Source organism: Sceloporus occidentalis, unplaced genomic scaffold, assembly GCF_023333645.1.
Source record: "Sceloporus occidentalis isolate IW3139 unplaced genomic scaffold, rSceOcc1.0.p SCAF_4, whole genome shotgun sequence".
Classification (NCBI taxonomy): Eukaryota; Metazoa; Chordata; class Lepidosauria; order Squamata; family Phrynosomatidae; genus Sceloporus; species Sceloporus occidentalis.
This window is the reverse complement of record NW_028316984.1, coordinates 146,530,861-146,553,181: the sequence shown is the minus strand read 5'-3', so window position 1 is coordinate 146,553,181 and position 22,321 is coordinate 146,530,861. Positions and strand designations below refer to the sequence as shown.

General features: G+C 38.7%; 2 protein-coding genes across 2 annotated transcripts in view; both read left to right on the top strand.

Annotated features, from left to right (window-relative positions):
* Positions 1–3,294, top strand: part of KNL1 (kinetochore scaffold 1) — a 45,660-nt gene extending 42,366 nt beyond the window's left edge. The window contains exons 24-26 of the mRNA XM_089521939.1: positions 445–563; positions 2,223–2,345; positions 2,460–3,294. Of these exons, the coding sequence (XP_089378065.1) occupies positions 445–563; positions 2,223–2,345; positions 2,460–2,577 (360 nt within the window). The 3' untranslated portion in view covers positions 2,578–3,294. The remainder of the gene's footprint in view (positions 1–444; positions 564–2,222; positions 2,346–2,459) is intronic.
* Positions 3,295–6,598: 3,304 nt separating this feature from the next.
* Positions 6,599–20,522, top strand: RAD51 (RAD51 recombinase). The gene is made up of 10 exons (XM_089523528.1): positions 6,599–6,708; positions 7,249–7,353; positions 8,080–8,217; positions 8,471–8,588; positions 9,242–9,333; positions 10,665–10,759; positions 12,236–12,349; positions 13,476–13,605; positions 13,734–13,855; positions 19,458–20,522. The coding sequence occupies exons 2-10, from the start codon at positions 7,267–7,269 to the stop codon at positions 19,579–19,581; spliced, it is 1,020 nt and encodes a 339-aa protein (XP_089379654.1). The 5' UTR covers positions 6,599–6,708; positions 7,249–7,266; the 3' UTR covers positions 19,582–20,522.
* Positions 20,523–22,321: the final 1,799 nt, after the last annotated feature.

The following is a 22,321-nucleotide window of genomic DNA, read 5'->3' as shown; positions in this document are numbered from 1 at the left end:
TTTGGAGTAAATATTCAAGGAGCACAGGATCGCAGAGGAAGAGAGGAATTGACTTGTCGCCTTCCTCAAACCTTTCTTGGCTTTTGTGCACTCCCCTCCTTGCTTCTGTGCATCTCCCCACACAGACCACTTTGTCCATAGATCTTATTGTTCAATACTTGAACAATAAGAACATTTTGTTACATCCCGTCAGTTAGTGGAGTTCTAGAGCTCTTTTAGATAATTAGGAGCAGATTCAAAAATTATAGCCCAAATTTAGGCTGCTGCTGCTCCATCATCATCTTCTGACTACTGATTTGTATGTTCTCTTTTTACTTTGGTTAAATTTATAATAAGTTTAATTTCTAATTAATCAAACATTTCCAAATTCTCTCTTCAAAGTAGTAGTGTAAGATTTTATAGATCTGCCCTTTACAATATTGTTGTGCTTTGATTGCCCATTAGATGCTGCATGATATATCTCTTGTGGTGAGTCGCTGTCAGCTTCTGGGAGAAGAAATAGAGTTTCTGAATAGATGGGGTGGAAAATTTTATCTGCTCAAAACTGAGGTGAATGATACAAAGTAAGTACCTAGAGTCTGATCTAGTCCTATGTACTGAAGGGCTTGATGCAAAGTATCTGAAAAAATACCATTGGTAAAATTTGAAACTGGTAATGTATGTTATGTCTGTTCAGTCCAAAGTTGTGGCACATTTCAGCTTTCCAGATGATTTTTAAGAAGAAGCTAGTTCTCTCAGTGGTACTCATGGAACAAAAGATCACAACAGTCCAATATAATATATGAAAATTACAAACTACACCAGCCCAGAGCCAAATTCAAGTATTTCACCTTAAGAGCCAACTATGAAATAAACAAAATTAAAAAGCAGGATCATAATTGATCGGACTTTGTCAAGCACTTAAAAACAACAACCCAGCAGAGATCCTTAAGAGACTTGCATAGTTTAAATATAGTTACAGGAAAAGCCCCTTTCCCCATTGGTCAATCACCTAATTTCTAGGCAGGTACACCTGAGTCAGCATGTGGTTTCAGCATTGGGCTGTGACTCTGGAGACCTGAGTTCAGATTGCTACTCTGCCATAGGAACCCACTTGGGCAAGTCCCACAGCCTCAGAAAACCCTGTGACAAGTTTGCCTTAGTGTTGCCATAAGTCATGAATAACTTGAAGGTATACAACAACAAACACCTGAAAAAGCATTTCATTAAAAGATCCTGATTGCTGAGCAGATTCATTACAGGAGCAACAGTCTTCCCGGTACTCCAGTCTCGGGGCACGTAGGGTTTTATTACATCAAAACTAGCATCTTGAATTCTCCCCAGATACAAAATTGGCAACTAGTGACATTCTTTTTTTAAAAAAACTGGCATGCTGTTCACAATCATGGGGCCCTTTTAACAACTTTACCTGTATTCTGGACCAGTTAAGTTTCCAGAGAAATGTATAATGTGTTATGCTAAACAAGCTTCACTAATCAAACCATGGGCTGGCAGTCAAACCATTCTGGACCATGGATCGGTCCAGTCAGTGAGCTACAGAAGTTTTAAAAAGATGCTATAAACCATTAATGCCACCTGGTCATCCAGCAGCAAAACTGAAATGAGACATTTACCCAATTTACCAAGTGGATCTTTGTGGGAGAATGTGATCTCCATCCAGTATAAATTTAATATCATATTCCATTTTACCTGTTCATAGTAACTCTGTTTTGTCCAAATTCAGCTTCAGATTGTTAGCTCTTCTCCAGTCCATTTTGGGGTCTAGACACTGCTACAGTTATCATTGTTTTCCCTGCATCAGATGAAAGTAATGTATCTACGTACTATTATGTGCATATCAGTGATGGTACACTCCACATCTCCTTACTTTTCCCAGTCATTTCATGTTGATTGGGGTCAGCAAAATGCAGCCTGCACATTTTTAAATGCCACACCTGCCACCCCCCAAAAAAGAGGCAGTTTTTCCCCTATCTATAAACAAGAAATCATCCCTTGGAGGCCACTTCCTACACTTAGAGGCCACTCCCCCACACAAAAAAATCCCTGAAAATGCTCCAACAAAGTTGCTAAAAATGGAGCACCATGAAGCTGTGGGGGCAAAAAATGACCCCCACACCTACAGCAGTTGCCCATTTCTGAAGTATATGCTCAGCAGTTATATCAGAATATGATAATGAAGTATCTCATTAAAATTCTGTCCATGCATATTTTTTCATACGTAGAGTGAAGTTCTTATTCTCCAGTTCTATTGCTTGTTCAAAGTTTGAAGTTGAAATCTTTTTAACTGCCAACTATCCTGCATCACCAGTAGCTTTCACCATCCAAAAATGCACAGGCAAACTTGGGTAAGTAAAATAAAGCAGATGATTCATGAGCAATAATTATTATAATTTTGTAGAAAAATTTGATTAAAAGTACATCATCTCTTATATACATATATGTACATTTTCTGTTCTCAGCCAAGAAGAAATTTCTGCGGTTTTATCTAGTGTTCCAGTAGGAACCAACTACTTGAGGCGAATAGTCAAACAGATCAGTCATAATCTGCTCCAGTGTTCTCCTTCGACAATGCACTGACAGCAAAGAGTATCCATTTGATAGTACACTCTACCTCTGGAACATGGAAAAAATCTTTCATCAGCTGCTGAGCAGGACTAACTCTATGGCCCAATCTCTACTTACAGATATAGGCAGCATTAATATTTAGCTGTTTGGGGAAAATTAGTGAAAAAAAGAATTTCACATGGTTCCTTTTAAATGTTCTCATCTTCAGGGGCTAACTGTGACTGCCTTTAATTTGTACAGTTTTCAAAGTTCAAATTCTGCAGTTAAGGGGTGTCTTCTAAGTTGCGTTAATTTTGCTATTCATGTAAAAATGTTATTTTCTTGGTGTGGCTCGCAATATCAAACTAACTGGAAATACAAAAATTAAGAGTGCTTTGGGAGAACTGAATGGACCTTCCAGTGATGTTTTAGATATATGAATTCTTGATTATGAGATAGACTCAAAATTAGATTGCATTCATGCTTCTCTTGGCTCAATCCAGCTTCAGAGAAGACGGTCATAATCACTAGAATGGCAAGTACAGTATTCTGAAGTTTATTCAGGCTGGTGGAATTGCTTTTTGCCTCTGTAAAATTTGTTTTACTTTAGTGACACACCCAGAATTTCTCCATTTTCTGGTCTGTAGTTACTGAAAATTGCTGTATGTATGTAAAGTATATTATTTTAAAACTTTTTTTTCAATTTTGCATGTCGATTTTTTTAAAGGTTTTGGTTCCTCTTGTGGAAGAGGAAAGGTGTAATAAACATGTTTAAAATAAACTGGAGTTGAGCAATTAATAATAGCCTGAAGTTACATTAGAGTTCTCAAAAATAATTACAAGAATAACCAAAAACGTGTTACTGAAATAATTCTTGAATTTCTGAAAGAAGACACACTGCTTTCTGATACTCAGCTTTTTAAACTATAATAGTGGCTGCTCCACACAGGAAATGAGAAACAACCTACTAAAAAAATTATGTTGGTAGGAGAATTATGGGAAGGAAATAAAATTCTTTAGAGGCTTTGGATTCTGCATTTTCAATTTTATAACTATGCTTGGCCAGCAGAGGGCTCTTCTGCTGCAGTAGTTCATGAAGACTTAAGTTTAAATATGAAATTGCTTAGTTGCTTTGCTGGCTATGAGAAGGCTTCTGGTTTGACTATATGAACATTTGCTTTCTTATTCATTTTAGAGGGCAGATCTGCTACCATCAGTGATTGTGGCCATAAGCCAAGAGCACAGCAGTGCTATTAGATGCAATCGTTAAGACAGTTTTGAAGCTTACTGTCATATCTTCCAAATATTTTCCTAGATTCCCACTATCCGTTTTATGTATTCATTTATTAGGAACCAATGTTTATAACTCAAAGGTTTCAGCTTTTATTTACGGTACAACTGTTCTACAAAACCAAATGGCTCCAAACCTTAATCAAACATCTAAAATGGCTTCCCACTTTATGTTGTTCATTCAGAATTCAGCAGTTTACAAAAATAATTTTCAATTGGTCTCTTAAATTCTTATCTTGCTCTTTTCATCACACAACACAAGGACAATATACATTAATCCTCACTCACCATATCCCTGTGAAGTAGACTGGGGAAACAAAGCAACTGTCCCAATGAATTTTCTGGCTGACCCATGGATCTGAGCCACAATCTTCCCAATCCTAATGACACTGACTGCTAATTATAGAAGCTCAAAATACTATGGTCGATTCACAGCCAGGACATATGGAACAGAGCTCAGCAACTTGGTCATGTGCATGTGCTAGCTAGGTCTGTGGACTAACTGGAGGGTTGGGCAAGGCTGTACTAACTGCTGTATCCCAACATTGAAGGACCAGACAAATGCTCCACTGAATGGCTTTCAAAATCATTAAGTATTTCCCAAAATGCTAAGAATGATACAATACATGTCAAGTGTATTTATTGTTATTATTGTAATTATTTGTATTCCGTCCCCCCCCCCCAAATTGGGACTCAAAAGTGGCTTGCAGTCTAAAAAGTACAATTAAAAATCTACAGAAGTGACAATTAAAATGAAATTAAACTATTACAATATTAAAACAGATTGTTTGTTTAAAAATAGAATACAATTTAAAAAGATAAAAGCACTTAAAAACCATACACTTTAAAATAATACGACTAAAAATAATGCAAACCCCCCCCCCCCCCCCGAGGTTTAAAACTTTAAAAACTATATGAACATGTTCAGGAAAGACACATAAGTAAGAACTAGTGGCTTGCACTAACTTTTCCATTATTTCTTTATAAAACAAATCATTTCTAAGGCAAGCCCGCTTAACCAACATGCTTTAGAATTTGTGTTTACTACTAGTTCTTACTCATGGTGCCAAGCTCTGCCGAGTTATTTTTAAGATGTTATGGTACCCCACTATAATAGACAAGAATTGCATTTGCTGTACTTCCTCTTATGATGGATGAAGTGGTTTTAAAATGTGTATATTATACCCGTGAAATGAATTCACGAAATGAATAAATCTGTTGTAAATAATTAAATAATTAGAATAGTGGGCAAGTATGCCATCATGAATTTAATACAAGTGATACTCTCAGCAAGGGTAACTATGCAAGGGCAAGGAACTAAAACTGAAGCTATGATTCTTAGTGGATTCAGAAAACAAGCATGGCAGCCTTCCAAATATGGCCCAACAAACAATTTTATTTGCAAGCTTTTGTGCATCCTTAGGTGCCCAGTCACATTTTAAACATAACTATCATGAACACCTGCATGTTGTCAAGTGTAAAAATATATTATCAAACACCAGTGTCAGACTCATCCATGCCATGGCATTTTTTATTTCTATGAATGGCTTGAAAGCTGGGCAATGGTGACTTCAGAGGTCTCTCATTCATAGGGTCCTCGTGAGTCGAGGTCAGCGCAAAGGCAGTAAACAATAACAATATAGGACTTTGTCACAATGGGAAAATTGGGTTTAAACAGCAACTATCCTGGGAAAATTGCATAGTCGCAATTAACATTGTCACACGTTGTGATTAAAATGCCATACCGGGAACAAACAGGCAATAAACAACAAATCATTCATGGAGAAATGTTGTGAATGATTTGTTGCTGTTCATTGCCCATTTATTCCTGGGGTAATGGCTCTTTAATTGCGATGTGTCTGAAAATGTTAATCGTGATTGTGCTATTTTCACGGGATAATGGCTGTTTAAACCCCCTCGATTTTCCCCGTGTGATAAAGCCCAAGATTTTCACAATGTCCTGTAGTGTGATATTCTGCATAGTTTATTTTACCTTTCACCAGCCGCCTTGGGCCTTTTGGCCGGAGGAAGCCAGGGTATAAACTGGATTAAATATCGGGTGACCGGATGTCATGGCTGCAAAGCGGACAAGGCGCTGCAGAATGTAGGACGCCCAAGATGGGTGTAGGACATGATGACCCAATAAACACTAAAAGCACCAGTATGAATGTACAATCATGCTCAAAACAGGACATTGTGAAATTCCTCCTGGGCAGAAGGCGCAATGTAGGACATGCCTTGGAAAAGGAGAAAGTCCAGTCACCCTGATTAAAGGCATACATAACCAGCCTTTCAAGGCCACATCCACACTGCAGAAATAACCCAGTTTGAGACCAATGCTAGGGAATTCTGGGAACTGTGGTTCTGTGGGACATTTAGCCGTCTCTGTTGGAGAGCTCTGGTGCCACAATAAACTACAAATCCCAGGATTCCCTAGCAGCACTGAACCAGGGCAGTTAAAGCGGTCTCAAACTGGGTTATTCCTGCAGTGTGTTTTGGGCCTATGATGAGAGAGACCTTGTAGCACCCTTCCCAGTGGTCCCTCTGAGATAATTTTGGACTACAACTCCCAGAAGCCTCAGCCGTGTTGGCCAACAGCTTGGGATTCTGGGAGCCGAAGTCCAAAATTCCCTAATAGGGCTATTCCTTTGAATTCTACCGTTATAGGGGCAGTGCGCATGCGCGAGGGAGGGAGGGCGGGGGTCTCGAGGAGGAGGGCGGTTTTGCTCGCTACTGGGCCGCTGACGCGCCTCTACTTCCGGTCACGTGACGCCGTGGCGGGCTCCTCTGAATTTGCGGACTGAGAGGAAGAGGGAAAGAAGGGAAGGTCGTCGTCGGAAGGGTCTCTGGACCCAAAGAACAACAGGCCTCGAGGTAAACTGTGATGAAAAGAAGAAGGAGAGGAGCGGAAAGGGGTCAAGGTTGCATCCGTACTGGGGAAATAATCGGTTCGAGGCTGCTTTAAGTGCCTCGGCCGAACCTTGTGGAACTCTGGGAATTGTAGTTTGTTGTGGGCCCCAGAGAAGAGCTCAGCTCCGCTCTGGGGCCCACAACAAACTACAATTCCCAGAGTTCCACAAGGTTCAGCCGAGGCACTTAAAGCGGTCACAGACTCCCCTTCCACTCTGTCCTATTGAACCCTGGGATCTGTAGTTTGGGGAGGCGCCAGGGCTCTCTGACAGACTCTCTCAGCCTCAGAGGAAGGCAATGGCAAACCCCTTCTGAACAAGTCCTGCCAAGAAAACCCCACGATAGGGCTTGTCTTAAGTTGGGAATGACTTCAAGGCAGACAGCAACAGCAAGAAGTGTTGACAGAGCTCATTGTGTGATAAAAATATCACTGGACTCAGTGTGGTTGTGTCAAAACCAGTGCATAAAACCTCCTGTCACTTATCAGGCTTTCCTGTTTCGTAGGAAGCAATACCTTCTGCCATGGCCATGCAGATGCAGAGCGACACAAGCATAGACACATCAACACAGGAGGAAAGCTTCGGTCCTCAACCCATTTCGCGGCTGGAGGTACGTGATGATGATGATGATGATGATGATGATGATGATGATGATATGTTTGTGTTTCTTGCCTGAAAAACATGCGCGTAATCCCCATAACATGTGGAAACCAGGAAAGCATGCTAGCCCCATTCACAGAACCCCCCATGATCCCCAAATATCTCAATGTTCCTCTGTAGTCCTTCTCAAAATGGCGACAGGAAGTCATGTGTCATCTAGTTTCCGTTCCTGGCGTTGTCTTTTCTAGTCTGGTCTATGAAAGATCGAAAGTGACAACATCTTGAAATGAAATGTATATTACAGTAATCTTACATTTAATTTCCATCTGATGTTTCATCAAAACAATAAGGTTAGAATTGGAGATATAGACTTACCAAAGTATGACAGGTAGTCTAATCACAGGAGGCACCTGAAAGTGGTGGATTCCTGCATTGGTGGGGACTGGACTAGAGATGATCCTTGGGGTCCTTTCCAGCTCTGAATCTAATCCTTAACAGAGGTAGATGATTTTTTTATTACAGTACACATTATTTAGCAGATGAGCTAAGAATACAACTTACTCTATATATTATCACAGTGTACATTTCATCATATTAAAATGTTACTTATTTTTATATACAACTCTATCCCACCTTTCTTCCAAAACTTGCATTCAAAGTACCTCATCTTCTTTTTGCGTTCGAGTCTCTCGTTTCAGTATGCTCTAGTGAATAACCATACTTTTGTTTTGTATAGCAATGTGGCATAAATGCAAATGATGTGAAGAAATTAGAAGAAGCTGGATTTCACACAGTTGAAGCTGTTGCTTATGCGCCAAAGAAGGAATTGCTCAATATTAAAGGCATCAGTGAAGCCAAAGCAGACAAAATCCTGGTGATTACATCTAAGCCTATTAAGAAAATGAAAATGTATACTATTTACATGGCTTTTTCTCTGTTTGTTACTTCTTTTGAACAATGCTCTTTGAAAGTTTTCAAGTAAGGTATGATTGTCCTCTTTGTTCCTATCGTATTATAGCATGGCTTGTAAAGGACGCATTATAGCAATGTAAATGAGAGTTTTAATATACGAATGCAGTGTTATTTCATTTTGCTACTCAGTATTCCGACTGTCCTGTTTTCCTCAGGCAGAAGCAGCGAAGTTAGTTCCAATGGGCTTCACAACAGCAACAGAGTTTCATCAACGGAGGTCAGAGATCATTCAAATCACTACTGGATCCAAAGAACTTGACAAGCTCCTTCAAGGTGTGTATCTGGATATGATTAGTCCTTGTGTTAGTCTTTGTTTTATTTATTGCAAACTATAAACAAAAATCAAGTGCAGAGCTTCATGTTTAGACTAAATCGTACATCTGTTAATCTGAATGTAAGTCTGATTGGGCTCAGTGCAGTTTATTTCCATGCAGACATAGTAGGATTACATTATTGAGAATGCCAGTTCTTTTCAAATGATTGCATCACTGTTTCACAAAAACGTTTTATAACTGGTTGGCTCATATATCACATTCTGTAGCAGGTATTTAGTGCAAAAATAATTCAGCAAAACAACAACAATACTCAAGCAGTAACTTCACCCCCAAATCCATATCTCGTTGTATAATGCTAAATACTTTTCATCGTATAAGAAGAACTAAAATATGTCCTGTATTATAGCTAATTTGCCCTTAGGACCTTCCCATTATCCAAATTCTGTCCACTATTTCATGTATCTGGGAATTACTGAATTACATTGGATGTTGCTCCGAAGCAATAATTTAGCATAAGTCATATTTAAAAAATAAGAAATCAAAGCGATCTTTAAGGTTCCTAGGAGCTTGAATGTATACATTTGTGATGTGTATGTGTTGTAAATAGGATTACTGAGATGGGTCTGATACTTAAGTCTTTTTCTTATCAAGGAGGAATAGAGACAGGATCTATAACGGAAATGTTTGGAGAATTCCGCACAGGCAAGACGCAGTTATGTCACACACTTGCAGTAACCTGTCAAGTAAGTAGCTAAATTGTTACATAGTATGTTGTGCAGAACTCTCTTTGAAAGATGCTGAAATTTGAAAAACACCATTCAATCTAGGGAATATTTAAATAAAAATACTTCTCACTGCTTGATTCTTACTGTATTCCATCTTCTTTCCTAGAATGCTCTTGCCCTCACCAACAATTACCCCCAGCTTAGATCCTGAAAAAATGTTACATCCTTGCAGATAATACCTCTCAGAGGGACTATGGACTATATTTCACAGGAAGTCTCATTGAGTGAAATCTGTTCATGAGGTTTTTAAATTATGCCATATTATTCATTAGAGCATGACCAATGGATAAGAGATTCTGTAAAGTATCTAGCCTCATATCAACCAGTATGGCATGGTGGCTTGAGTGTTGGACTGCTACTATGGAGACCAGGGCTCACTTCCCCACTTAACCATGAAACACACTGGGCGACTTTGCCTTTCTCTGAGGCTGAAAGTATGTGATTTGTGCAATGGTAAACCTCCTCTAAACAAATCTTGCCACAAAAATGCCATAATAGGGTGACCTTAGGGTTGCCATAAGTCCAAAATGACTTGAAGGCACACAACAACAACAGCATATCATAGTCACTTAATACTTACCACAGACATGGTTCTGCTAGGGCTTGTCTACATTAACTATATATCTCAAATTCCCCTCGGACTGTTTGCATGCTGTTTACACTGTGCAAACCCCAAACTGGATCTGGGCTGTTTACACAATGTCCAGACCTGATTCAGGATTTTCACCATTTGCCCACATTAAAAAGACTTAGCTTTTGCTCAGGGTTTTCCAGAAGCACATTGATGATGGTGGTGACTGCCTTCCCATGTGGTCTCTGCAAGCATCCCTGGCAAATTGTGCCAAGGTTCACAAGGCTGGATGCCTCACAAGCGAGTTGCGCCTGTGATGTTGCTGACCAGTTCAGGAACCACGTGGGAAGGGAGCAGCCTGTCACTTCCAAAATGTGCTGCAGCGAGTAAGGAGAGGGATTTGGGGCAGAATATTCTAGGCAAGCCAGAGGTATTCTGTCAAATGTAGGAGAGACCCTAATTGGTCTTTAAATAGCCCTTTCCAAATTTCCATTTTAGTTGGCATTCTAAAAATGTTACCTGGCTTTACTCCATGAATTCCAAACAAAATAATCAGTCTTTGCCCTTTTTGTGTGTGTGTGTGTTTTCGGGGTCCATTTTTCTTCAGACAGTACTCCAGATATAGTAAGTATATATAAACTATGCATAATATAGGAAGATGCAGCTACACTTAAGAATTCTAAGCACTCTTGTAATATTCTGGTTTTGTCTTTCTCAGCTCCCTATTGATCGGGGTGGTGGTGAAGGGAAGGCCATGTACATTGACACAGAAGGCACTTTCCGTCCAGAGCGTCTGCTTGCTGTGGCTGAAAGGTCTGTAAAGATATCCAGTGAATCATAAGTGTTGCATCCAAGTTGTTTTAGAAGCGTGCAGTGCCATCTACTGACAACTGATGAGAAAAACATAAGAAATTCAATAGTAAACATGATTTTCCTTGAACCAACTTAAATGCCATTCAAATTGCTGTATTATTTGCATTAGTTAGATTATATAAAGAGTTAAATTATATATTACCACAATATGCCCCTTCCCCACCACCTTTCCCTTCTCCTTTTGTGTCGTGTCTTTTTAGATTGTAAGCCTGAGGGCAGGGAACCGTCCAATTAAAAAGATTGTATGTACAGCGCTGTGTAAATTTACAGCGCTTTATAAATAAAGGTTAATAATAATAATATGCAATGTTTATAATGCTGTTACTAGGTAAACAAATAGTTTTCTGCAAACACATGTACATTCTGAACTGCAAGTAAAAATCTTTACCACCTCAAAGGCTGATTCAAGGAAAATGGAATGTAATTGCATGTGTGCTTTGATGTGCTGTGTACTGCATTTTTGGCTTACATTATGACTTTTAAAGCGTTAATAGGTATAGTCAGATCTGTTAGTATTTTCTGGTTGGTGTGGATTACAACAATAAAAACAACAATTACAAGATTAAAAGTACAATGTCATATAAAATACACTCAATAAAACAATATACCATTACCAATACAATGTATTGACTAAATTGTCATTTAAAATACCTATCATTACAAATAGAGGTGGAGTATTTTTAACTCTCCTAGAAAAGATTGGGTGGATAGGCCTGCCAGAATAAGGCAACTTTCTTATTCCAACAATTAATGCAAGTGTCTTCTGTGATGCTAATAAAGATTTTAAACAACTGGTAGTTGGGAGACTTGAGCAATGCAATGAACAAAAAGTTAAATACTAGAGATGGCTTATTGGGACTTCTGACACACCTCCCCACAAAAAAAAAAAAAACAAAAGACAAACATGTAACACGATGATAGTAACGTCTACCCAATGCTGTCAAAATAACAAGAACAGGAAGCAGTGAGAATTTGGATTTGAGGGAAGAGGGGGAGAGAAAAAAAACTATAAAATGATCTGTAACCATATGGGAACTCACATAGGTCATCAGACCTAATCATATGCTTTTGCAATATGAACTTGGTATATACGCCAGGCTATATGTTTCCTACTTCTGTTGGGTAGAACTGCAGAGCTCTATGTTTTCTGTGGAAGGAACTGAAGAAAAGGTAGATTGCAAATATACATCAGAAAAGAAAAATCAAAGTCCATCATCTCACTTGAGAGGTACAATGGAGGGGGTATGAAGAGAAATGCAACCTTTGATAGCACAAAAGCACACCTTAGAAGAAATGTTGCTTTATTAAGAATTCCTTTATAATAAAAAAGGAGATAATTTTTGATTTTTAATTAAAATTTAATTTAATTAAAAACAGCACCAAATTTTCATTTGTTGAGTATGTTTTCTTTTTTAGGTATGGCTTATCTGGTAGTGATGTGCTTGATAACGTGGCATATGCTCGAGCATTTAACACAGACCATCAGACCCAGCTCCTTTACCAGGCATCTGCTATGATGACTGAATCAAGGTAACAAAAGTAACAAAAAATAATAAGGTACAGAAGTGACAAACAAAGAGCTCTTCATTGTTTAACAAATAAGAGACTAGTGTTGCTACACTTTATTTCTAAAAGTTGTCAGGATGATGGCATCTTTGTTTACTTCACGTCTGATGTTCAAACATGCCATCTGAAACAATCCATCTTTGCCCCAAACCTCATTTTTTTATGGCAAGCTTCCATTACTTCAAGGGATCTTGTAGCACCTTTGACACTAATTGTGTGAGAGAATTTGTAGCATAAGCTTCTATAGATTTGATTTACTTCCTCAGACCAAGTCTTTGAAATAAATTCCCTAATATTCTAGTCTAATATAGCTATGGCTCCAAATTGTATTGCTTAACTTAAAATAATATATACGGTAGTTCTTTTTCATATTCTGAATATTACCAATCAGTTTGCCTGTCAGTTGTATTCATCTCCCTGCTACTGACATGCTGAATTCCAAACAGTACTCTTCTCCCACCTTTATTAGAAGGAAACTACTGTTGCCCCTTCATTTTTGCAGGGGATCTGTTCTGGGACACACACACATCCTGTGAAAATGAAAAATCGCTAATTTTCAAGCCGCCTTGGCTTGAGTGGTGGTGCGTGCTACAGGCACACCCTATTTTATCCCCCTCCATTTTCCGCCTCTGAATGGGTGAGGGATTTGGATTCCAAGTCCATGAAAACAGAGGGGCAACTGTATTTTAGATACATTATGTAGCAGATTATTTTTGTCAGCTGGAAGAACTTGTCTCACCTTTGACCATTGCCATTAGTATTATTATAATGAGATATAAGGGACAGTTATACAGAATAGATTACTCATAATTAGGAGTGTCTGCCTAACAGCAGGATTTAATGGATGTGGAACTGGATGAATCCAAAAACAGAAAACAAAATTGTTTTCACTGAGTGATTGGCCTTTGTTCAGACATGATTTTAGTGCTAGACAACATGGCTGCGTGATAGTGAAGAGGAGTTGCAAGATATAGCCTGTTTCTCAGAGATTAAGTGTTCAGGCTAGGTTGTGCACAAAAAAAGGAGTAATCTCTTGAGGCAAAAAAAAAAATCACTGCCTTAACAATGTTAATCTGCTCTATTCTTTCAGATATGCCTTGCTGATAGTGGACAGTGCCACAGCCCTCTATAGGACAGATTATTCTGGCCGAGGTGAACTGTCAGCAAGACAGATGCATTTGGCCAGATTTTTACGTATGTTGCTTCGACTTGCAGATGAGGTAAACTGTTCTTAGACTCGTGTCATGCTTCTTCCCATTTCCAGTGGTCCAAACTAATACAACTGTAGAGATTCCTGTAGCAATTTCTGTTCATGTGAAATAATAGATTACCTGCCATTCTGTTTCAGTTTGGTGTAGCAGTAGTCATCACAAATCAGGTGGTAGCACAAGTGGATGGAGCGGCAATGTTTGCTGCAGATCCCAAAAAGCCTATTGGAGGAAATATTATCGCACATGCTTCGACAACCAGGTAAGATGGAGTGTTATTAGTTTATCCTTATGTTGTTTTAAGCATAAATTATTTATCTAACTAGAAATCTATATGGTTTCAGAGTTCAGTTTGGCATCTTTGCTTTCATTTTAAAAAAACATTAAAATAGATACTGTTCTTCAAAATAGAAGACCGTTCTTTGATTTCTATACTTAACCTAGGCTCAGGGCAACTGATTTCATTTATATGCTGCCTTTCTCCCAAGAATTAGGATGCAAGATGGATTACAGTGAATTTATCAAGGGAGTAATTAATTAATTTTTTTCTGTGCAATGTCTTTATTAAATTATTTTAACATATATACAATGTTGCATATGCCCCATTCCCTACTCCCGCCTCCCATGTGGCTTTATCGAGTTTAAAATCAATACACTGTTTATAATTAATACCTAACATTCAGTATGTGAGATTTAACTACATTATTGACTTCATTGTACTCCGTATTCCCTTTAACCTTCTCAAGCAGGATTCCCCAACCCAAATTCCAAGCTTCTACTTTCCTTTCTCCAGTATATTTTAATCTTCTGTCTCTAATAATATCAAACAACAGGTTATCTGCCAAATAATTATCTACCTTGGCGAAGTTCCAATTTTTACTTTCTTTCCATCTTGATGCTATCACAGCCTGTGTTGCTTTTAATATATTCTTGATTGATTTCTCTTCATTATTCTTCAGTCCCTTATTCTTCAAATTTAATATTATACAATTCTCTTTGCTCAAATGAACATTCTTGCCTATAATTTTATTACTCTTTGTTATCACTTCACCCCAAAACTTCTGAACACACATCCCACCACATATGCATGTAGGACTTCAATTTATCAAAGGATTCACTGGAATATTTTGTTGTCCCCACAGGTATATTTCCAGTGGTTGGAGTAGTTGACTTCCGTAATCCCTATAACTGACATTTTAAAAAAGAATTTATTATTTAAGAATTCTGCCCTGTATCCTTCCTTGGTTCATGGAAGTGCCTTTGGTCAAGGCTTCTATTAATATAAGGAGGAAGGAGGCACATTTTGTGGATTTCCATAGCTCCTGCAGCTCTCAAATTCTCCTCCAGAGTTCCAGGAGCTCAAAGGGGAATTTGTGGAAATTGTGTCTCTTCCCTTTCTGTTCACAGAAGCCTCCATAGGACTGAAGAGCTACAGCAGATGAGCACTGGAAGCCCAGTGTTATTGTGTAACAGCCTAGCTAACCAGCGGAATTTACAATGTGGTTTGAACAGCTGTGGATCTTTGGGATCTGATTAAATTGTGCACATTGGGATATAATGTTGTTGCATTGTAGAGCAGACTGTTTTTGTCTAAGTAAAAATTGCAAATTGAATGTGAATGAGCATTTTTGTACACTTGCAGGTTTTCCTTTACTTAGCGTCCAATGACAATCAACCTCTTTGCCTCATTCTCCCTTGTATCCTTAAAGAGTTACTAGCTCTTTAAGGCAGGATGCTGTACATCATCTTATTTCTCCCTCTCCTTCAAAAGGGGAAAACAGCCCTGAATCTTGCCTCCAGAACATGGTGGAGGTTGAGGACTTGCAAGCCTGTTAAACATATGAGCCTTTGTGTTCCTGGGATAAGAAACTTAATTGTCCAGTTGCTCTCTCTGGTATGAGGAAGGAGGCATGCTCTTAATCTCTCTGCTTTCTGTAGTGAGTCTAGCAGTATGGAAAGAGCCATTGTCTGGCTTTTTAAGGCAAGGAGTAAGAAACCTGGCCCTATGTACGTTTGGGACTATGGTAACTATCAGCCCTGGCCAAAGATTATTAGAATCATAGGCCCATTACAAACGGTAGTAAAATACGTCCTCAGGACATACTAGGGTTAGGAAAGGGCATGCTTTACGCACGCCCCTAACCCTAGTATGTCCTGAGGACGTACAAAATGGCGGTGCCCTATACACATGGGCGCCGCCATGAGGACGTCACCACCGCACCACCTCCAAACGGGGCGGCGCAGAAGTGACGTCCTCGCACTGCGCGAGGGCGCCTGGGGCGCTCTTTCCGCAGCCCCGGAAGGAGCTCCATTTTGGAGCTCCTTCCAGGATTTGCATTGCTGGCGCAGCCTGTACATGGCTGCACCAGTGACGCAAGGCAGAAAGAGGCCGAGCGGCCCCTTTCTCCTCCTCCCTGCCGCAGTCAGGTGTCTTTGGAGCATGAAGCCCCAAGGAAACCCCTTTCCAGGCCGCGGGGAAGCAGCCTTTTGCCGCTTCCCTGCGGCCTGGAAAGTGGCGGATCGGGGCCTCAGAGGCTGCCGCTGTGGCAGCTGAGGCCCCGATCCAGCGGGGAAAGGGCCAGATACAGGCCGCCCCTTTGGGCGGTCTGTAGCGCGCCATAGATCTAAAACACACTGCAGAAAATAATCCAGTTTGAGACTGTTTTATTTGCCCTGGCTCAGTGCTAGGGAATTCTGGGAACTAGTTTTGTGAGGTACTTAGCTTTCTCTGTCAGAGAGCTCTGGTACCACAATAAAGTACAATTCCCAGGATTCCCTAGCACAGGGACGTAGCTAGGATTTTGGGAAGGGGGGGTCCAGACTAAGTGCCACCATTATAATGGGGCTTGAGTGCGGCGGCGCAGCAGCACACACCATTCATTTTTCTAATGGAAGGGGGGGTCCGGACCCCAAGAACCACCCCCCCTTGGCTACGTCCCTGCCTAGCACTGAGCCAGGGCAGTTAAAGTGGTCTCAAACTGGATTATTTCTGCAGTGTGTTTTGGACCGTAGAGTCTTACATCTGAATGGGGCTGCAAGAGCCATCTAATCTAATTCCCTGGCCATGCAGGAATGGACAACTAAAGCACTCCTGAAAGATGCCCAACTTCCGGTTAAAGACCTCCACAGATAATAAATAATAATAAAACTTTTATTTATATACCGCTTTTTGTTTTTGTTTTGTTTTGTTTTTAAATTTTATTGATTGAGAATATAGACAATACAACACAAACATGAACTGAACCTAAACTGACATAAATCACAAAAAAAGAAAGAAAGAAAAGGAAGAAAAAAATTCTAACTAAATTGTCTCAACTTACTTTATACCTGAAAATACAAACACTCACACTAGCATAAAACATAGAACATCTTCTTTCTCTCTAACCTTTCTAACAACTAATAACTATCTAAACACCTTCTATAACATATAACTAAAAACAATTCTTCCTTTCTTGTGCACGAGGACAATATTTATAATTTAGTTTGTGATCCTTTTTAACTTATATCTTAGTTTTAATATTTTGTTTGCTACATCTTAACTTTATCTATTTTCTAATAAACTCTAAATATTGTCATATTACATGGCTGCTTTATCTAAACACATTTTCTTTTAATCTATCTATATATATATATATTTTAAATTATGTGTAAATATAATTTCCTTCCATTAGTCTTTAAAGCCTTCTGTAAATATTTCTTCTCCTTCTTGTTGCAAGTAGCTTATCACGTCTTTCCAGTCTTTATAGAAGTCTTCCACATTTTCGTCTTTCAATAGCCGTGTCAATTTGTCCATTTCAGCCAATTCGTATATTTTTTCAATCCATTCTTTTAATTCTGGTATATTTTCTTCGTTCCATTTACAAACCAATATTATTCTTACTGCAGTAATTAAATAAAACATTATTCTGCCATACTTTTTTTCTTATTTTTGATCTATTATATTCAACAAGTAAATTTCCGGTTTAAATTCTATTTTTATTTTCAATATATTACTAATTATTTTGTGGATTTCCTGCCAATATTTTTTAATTTTTGGACAAGACCACCAACAATGGAAAAATGTTCCTCTATCTTTTGAGCACTTCCAACATTCATTTTTTATACCATATATTTTAGCTAATTTTTCTGGCGTTATATACCATCTATAGAACATTTTGTAATAATTTTCTCTAATATTTTGACTACGTGTATCTGTTATTCCAAGTAAATTTCCATTGATACAGTTCAATATTGTGTCCGATATTCTGGGCCCAAATTATCATATTACTTTTAATTGTTTCTTTTTCTAACTCAATTTTTGATAAATATTTATATATCTTTGATAACAATCCTTTATTGTTAGAATTTAATAATTTCTCTAGTTCTACTTCTTCTTTCTCAGTTGAATTTTCCTTTTGGTCTGCCTTAAATCTTTCCTTTAGTTGCCATTTTAAATACCAATGTATTTTGTAATTTTGATTTATTAGCTCTTCTTTTGATTTAAATCTATATTCATTATTTTCTTTGACTAATAAATCTTTATATCTTAGCCAATTTTTTGTTAGTCCTTTCTCTCTCCAGAGAAATGCTTCTTGGGGGAAAGTTTCTAATGTAATTTTTTCACTAATTTTTTTTCTAACTCTTTTCCAAATCCAAAGCAGTGGTTTCCTTATGCAATGATTATTAAATTCTTTATCAATTCTTATTTTATTATAGTACATGTATGCGTGCCATCCAAAAGTCAATCCCTCTCCTTCTAATCTCAGTAATTTGTTATCTTTTAATTCCAGCCATTCTTTAACCCATACTAAACATGCAGCATGGAAATAAATTTTTAAATCTGGAACAGCCAATCCACCCCTCTCTCTAGCATCTTGTAATATTTTCATTCGCACCCTAGGTTTTTTTCCCATCCAAATAAATTTTGTTAAATCTTTTTGCCATACTTGAATTAGTTTATCTTTTGGTATAACTGGAATTGTTTGATATAAAAACAATAATTTTGGTAAAATATTCATTTTAATGCAAGCTATTCTCCCTAATAATGATAATTTTAAGGACTTCCAATTTTCTATATCTTTTTTTATCTGATTCCATAACTTATTATAATTATTCTTAAACAGATCTGCATTGTTTGTGGTGATATCAATTCCTAAATATCTTACTTTTTTAGTTATATTATAACCTGATATTTCTATTAACTGTTTTCCCTCAATTTTTCTTAAATTTTTGGTTAACATATTTGTTTTATTCTCATTTTTTAAAAAAAAAAAAAAACCATCAGGATGAACCCTCCCTCACTATTATGGGGTCAGGGGGATATATTAGGCAGCATCCTGTTAGTGATATATTGATGTATAAATGTGGCTTATGTGCATATGTTTCTTTTTGGGTGTGGTGCACGGCCTGTTCTCTAGCCCTTTGCACTCTGTCCAAAATCTCACCCAGGTAACTCTCAGGCTCCTATAGGGGCTGGTGCTGCTGTTTACCAGAGAGATAGGGCAGGGGAAGGGGGTGAGCAATTCAGAAGATGAAGATGCAGCTGCTCAGAGCTAAAAGGAAAGGAAGGGTGTGCTCCATCTATGAGTGCATCCCCCCTCTGAGCTAAGCCCAATTGCTCCTGCTGTATCTAAATTACCTCCTCTTTATCCCTGCTGGTAAACAGCAGCATCAGCAGACCTTCTTCTGGCTTGACAGCTACTTGGACAGGGGAAGAACAAAGGACTGTGTGGGCAGAGGGTTACAGTCCCCCTGTTTGATGTAGGGTCTTGGCCATGAACTTACAGATATTGATTTGATGGCATATTGCTATACTGTAGATCCTTTTTTTACTTAACAAATGAGCAGCCCTGCTTTGAATAAATGCATTCATTTGTTCTTCTTAGGTTGTATTTGAGAAAAGGTCGAGGTGAAACTAGGATATGCAAAATCTATGATTCTCCTTGCCTACCAGAAGCAGAAGCCATGTTCGCTATTAATGCTGATGGAGTAGGAGATGCTAAAGACTGAAGAAGGTTTTCCATTCAATTTACAACATAAAACTGGACAAAAATGCTGTTCTTTCTCTCTTCATCATGAGCTTCCTGCTGTTGCTTCTGGGAGTATAAGAAGCTGCCATAAACTAGGTACATTCAGACTGGCTGCTCTTGTTATTGCACCTAGTTTTAAAAAAGCAAAACTTGAAGACTGTCCTGCCCAAATGTCCTAACATATGCTATTGAATTAGATTCTTCCTTCCTTTACTGTAGGGCCAAAACAGATGGCCTGTTAAAACCCGTTTCCAGGCATTCTTGGGAATGCAGCGTTTATACACCGTTCACCCGGAAGCTGCTTGGCTGCCCAGACATGGGTGGCTTCAAGATGTTCCAGCAGCACAGAATTTACACGCCACACACCACTGGAGTGTCTTGAAGCCGCCCTGGGACTGCGGCAGGGCTGGGAAAGGCAGCCCTTTCCAGGCCCAAATAGGAGCTGATCTTTTCAGGGTCCTGAGTAGATTGGGGCTACAGCGTGTGTTTGCTGTGGCCCCAATTCGTCTTCGGTGAGGGTGGCTTCAAATTGCCCCTTCCTGGCTGTCTGTTCCAGCCCTGTAGTCAACTCTAAGAAACCATTTAATGTTTGTAATGTGTGTGCAAGGCAAATGTATATATCAAGTGTGAACTCTTAAACACTGCCTGATTTTGCAGTTGATGCCAAAATAAAATGAATCAAATGTGTTCTGTAACTGCCAGGTTATTGTATTCAGAAGCTAAAGACTATTTCATTATCCTACCCAATCTGAAACTTGAGTTTTCTATATCTGTTTGTACAGTTGTAAATTGAGATGTTCCTTGAATACAAAGGCTATAGACATTTTCATGGCAACACTGTTGATGTGTTCAACAACTTTATCTTCTGTCTGTAAATATTTCCTATACAGTTTGATGTAATTAAAGTTAATCCTATATCAACTTTTCTTGGCTCTGGAGATTTGTATTCTGTTTCTACAAACATATGTTGGAGGCAAGCAGCATACAGATTAACCGTGGAGCCTGGTGAAGAAATAATGTAGACAGGTCAGGTCAGGTCATACTTGAGTTCAGAAGACTCCAGATGTTGTATTTGCTATGATCGCACAATAACGAAGCAAACTGAAGGGGTTCACTAGGGAAGAGGAATAAAGAACAAGCAAGTGAAAGACAATAGGACCTTCAAGAAGAGGAGCTTGAGCAACTCAGAGAAGAAAAGTGCTATTTAGTTAGCTTTATTGCAATGGGCACTAACCAGACACTCCAGGTTTTGGAAGAATGATATTTCTTAAGTGAGTACAGGCATAGCTTGTCACTAAAATGCCTTCACAAAATGGATAAAATAGTTATAATTTATGTGCATAGTTGTATAAATAAGAGTACTGTGTGTGATAACCTTTCACATTATTATACTTCCATTATTTAAATGCATATAGGCAAACAGTCCCATAATAGCTACAGATGTACAATACTGTAATGTATAGTCAAAATGTGTGTCATGTTCATGTGGTTAGTAAAGCTCTTGCCAGGCTTCTCAACCATTGTTGAAACTGCATTAATTTATTCCTCTAATAGGTTAATGATTTTTTTCGGGTACATTGGTCAGTTAGATGAAAAGGGAATACAATGGCATCTGCCAGTCTCTTCACTGGTCAAGGCGGTGGCCAGCCAGCCACCACAGCAACCATTGTTGCTGCATCGGTTGAAAGGGGTGAAGTCCTGCACAGGCAAGCAATGGCTCTACTTGGGGCTGGACCAGATAGGCAGCATGGCGTCCCATGTGCTCCCATGACCCCATTTTCATTCTTTCAACTTTTTAATATAGTTCTCCAGTGTATTATTTCCATCATCTTTTATTTATATTTGGCCATGCAATGTGTTCCTCTGCTGGCTGTAGAGCTTCCCTACTCTTGGTTTAAATTTTCCTTTGATTTCTCAGAACTTGTGAAAGAGGTCTCTTGTTCTTCCTTTCTTTTAACTGTCATCTTCTATTTCTCTGTATGTTTATTATAGTAGTTCTCTTTGTCCCTGTGCACAAGTCGTTGCATTCAAGGTTCTGACTCTACAGTGTCACCTTTTACTTTTGCTTCTCATCTGTCATTCACTGCTTGAAGAGTTTCCTCTGTCATCCATTGAAGCATCTGTTTCTTTTTGGCATCCCCCCCCCTGCCAGTGTCCCTGGCTTCATCTAGAATTCTTCTGGCCCCCAGTCCATTAGGCTTAATAGTGCAAATAGTGTTTTAACTTTCCTGACTTTACCCCTACATTTGTTAGCTAATGTATGAATCCCTCTTTAGTGATTTCCCCTTTTTTCCATTTCTTATACATGTTGCCTTTAAAACTTAGTTCAATTGAAAGTGCTTTAGACATCCATCCTGGTTTCTTGAGACACCTCTCATTTTTCCTCCTCATTGGAACTGTTTGAAATTGTGCATTCTCCCTTTTGAGAAACTCCTATTCATCCTGAACTCCCTTCTCTTTTAGTATTCCTTATCATGGGATCACCTCCAGTATTTCACCAAATTCACTGAAATCAGCTTCCCTAAAGTCTATAATGTGTGTCTGACTATACTTGGCTTCTCCATTCCACTGTATAACAAACTCCAGGAGGACATGATCCCACCTCTTGCACCCCTAGGTCATCCCTGTTGGTTAAGATCAGATCTAAAATAACTGATCCTGTTGTTGCCTCTTCTACCTTTTGAGCAATGAAATTGTCTTTGAGGCAAGTGAGGAATCTG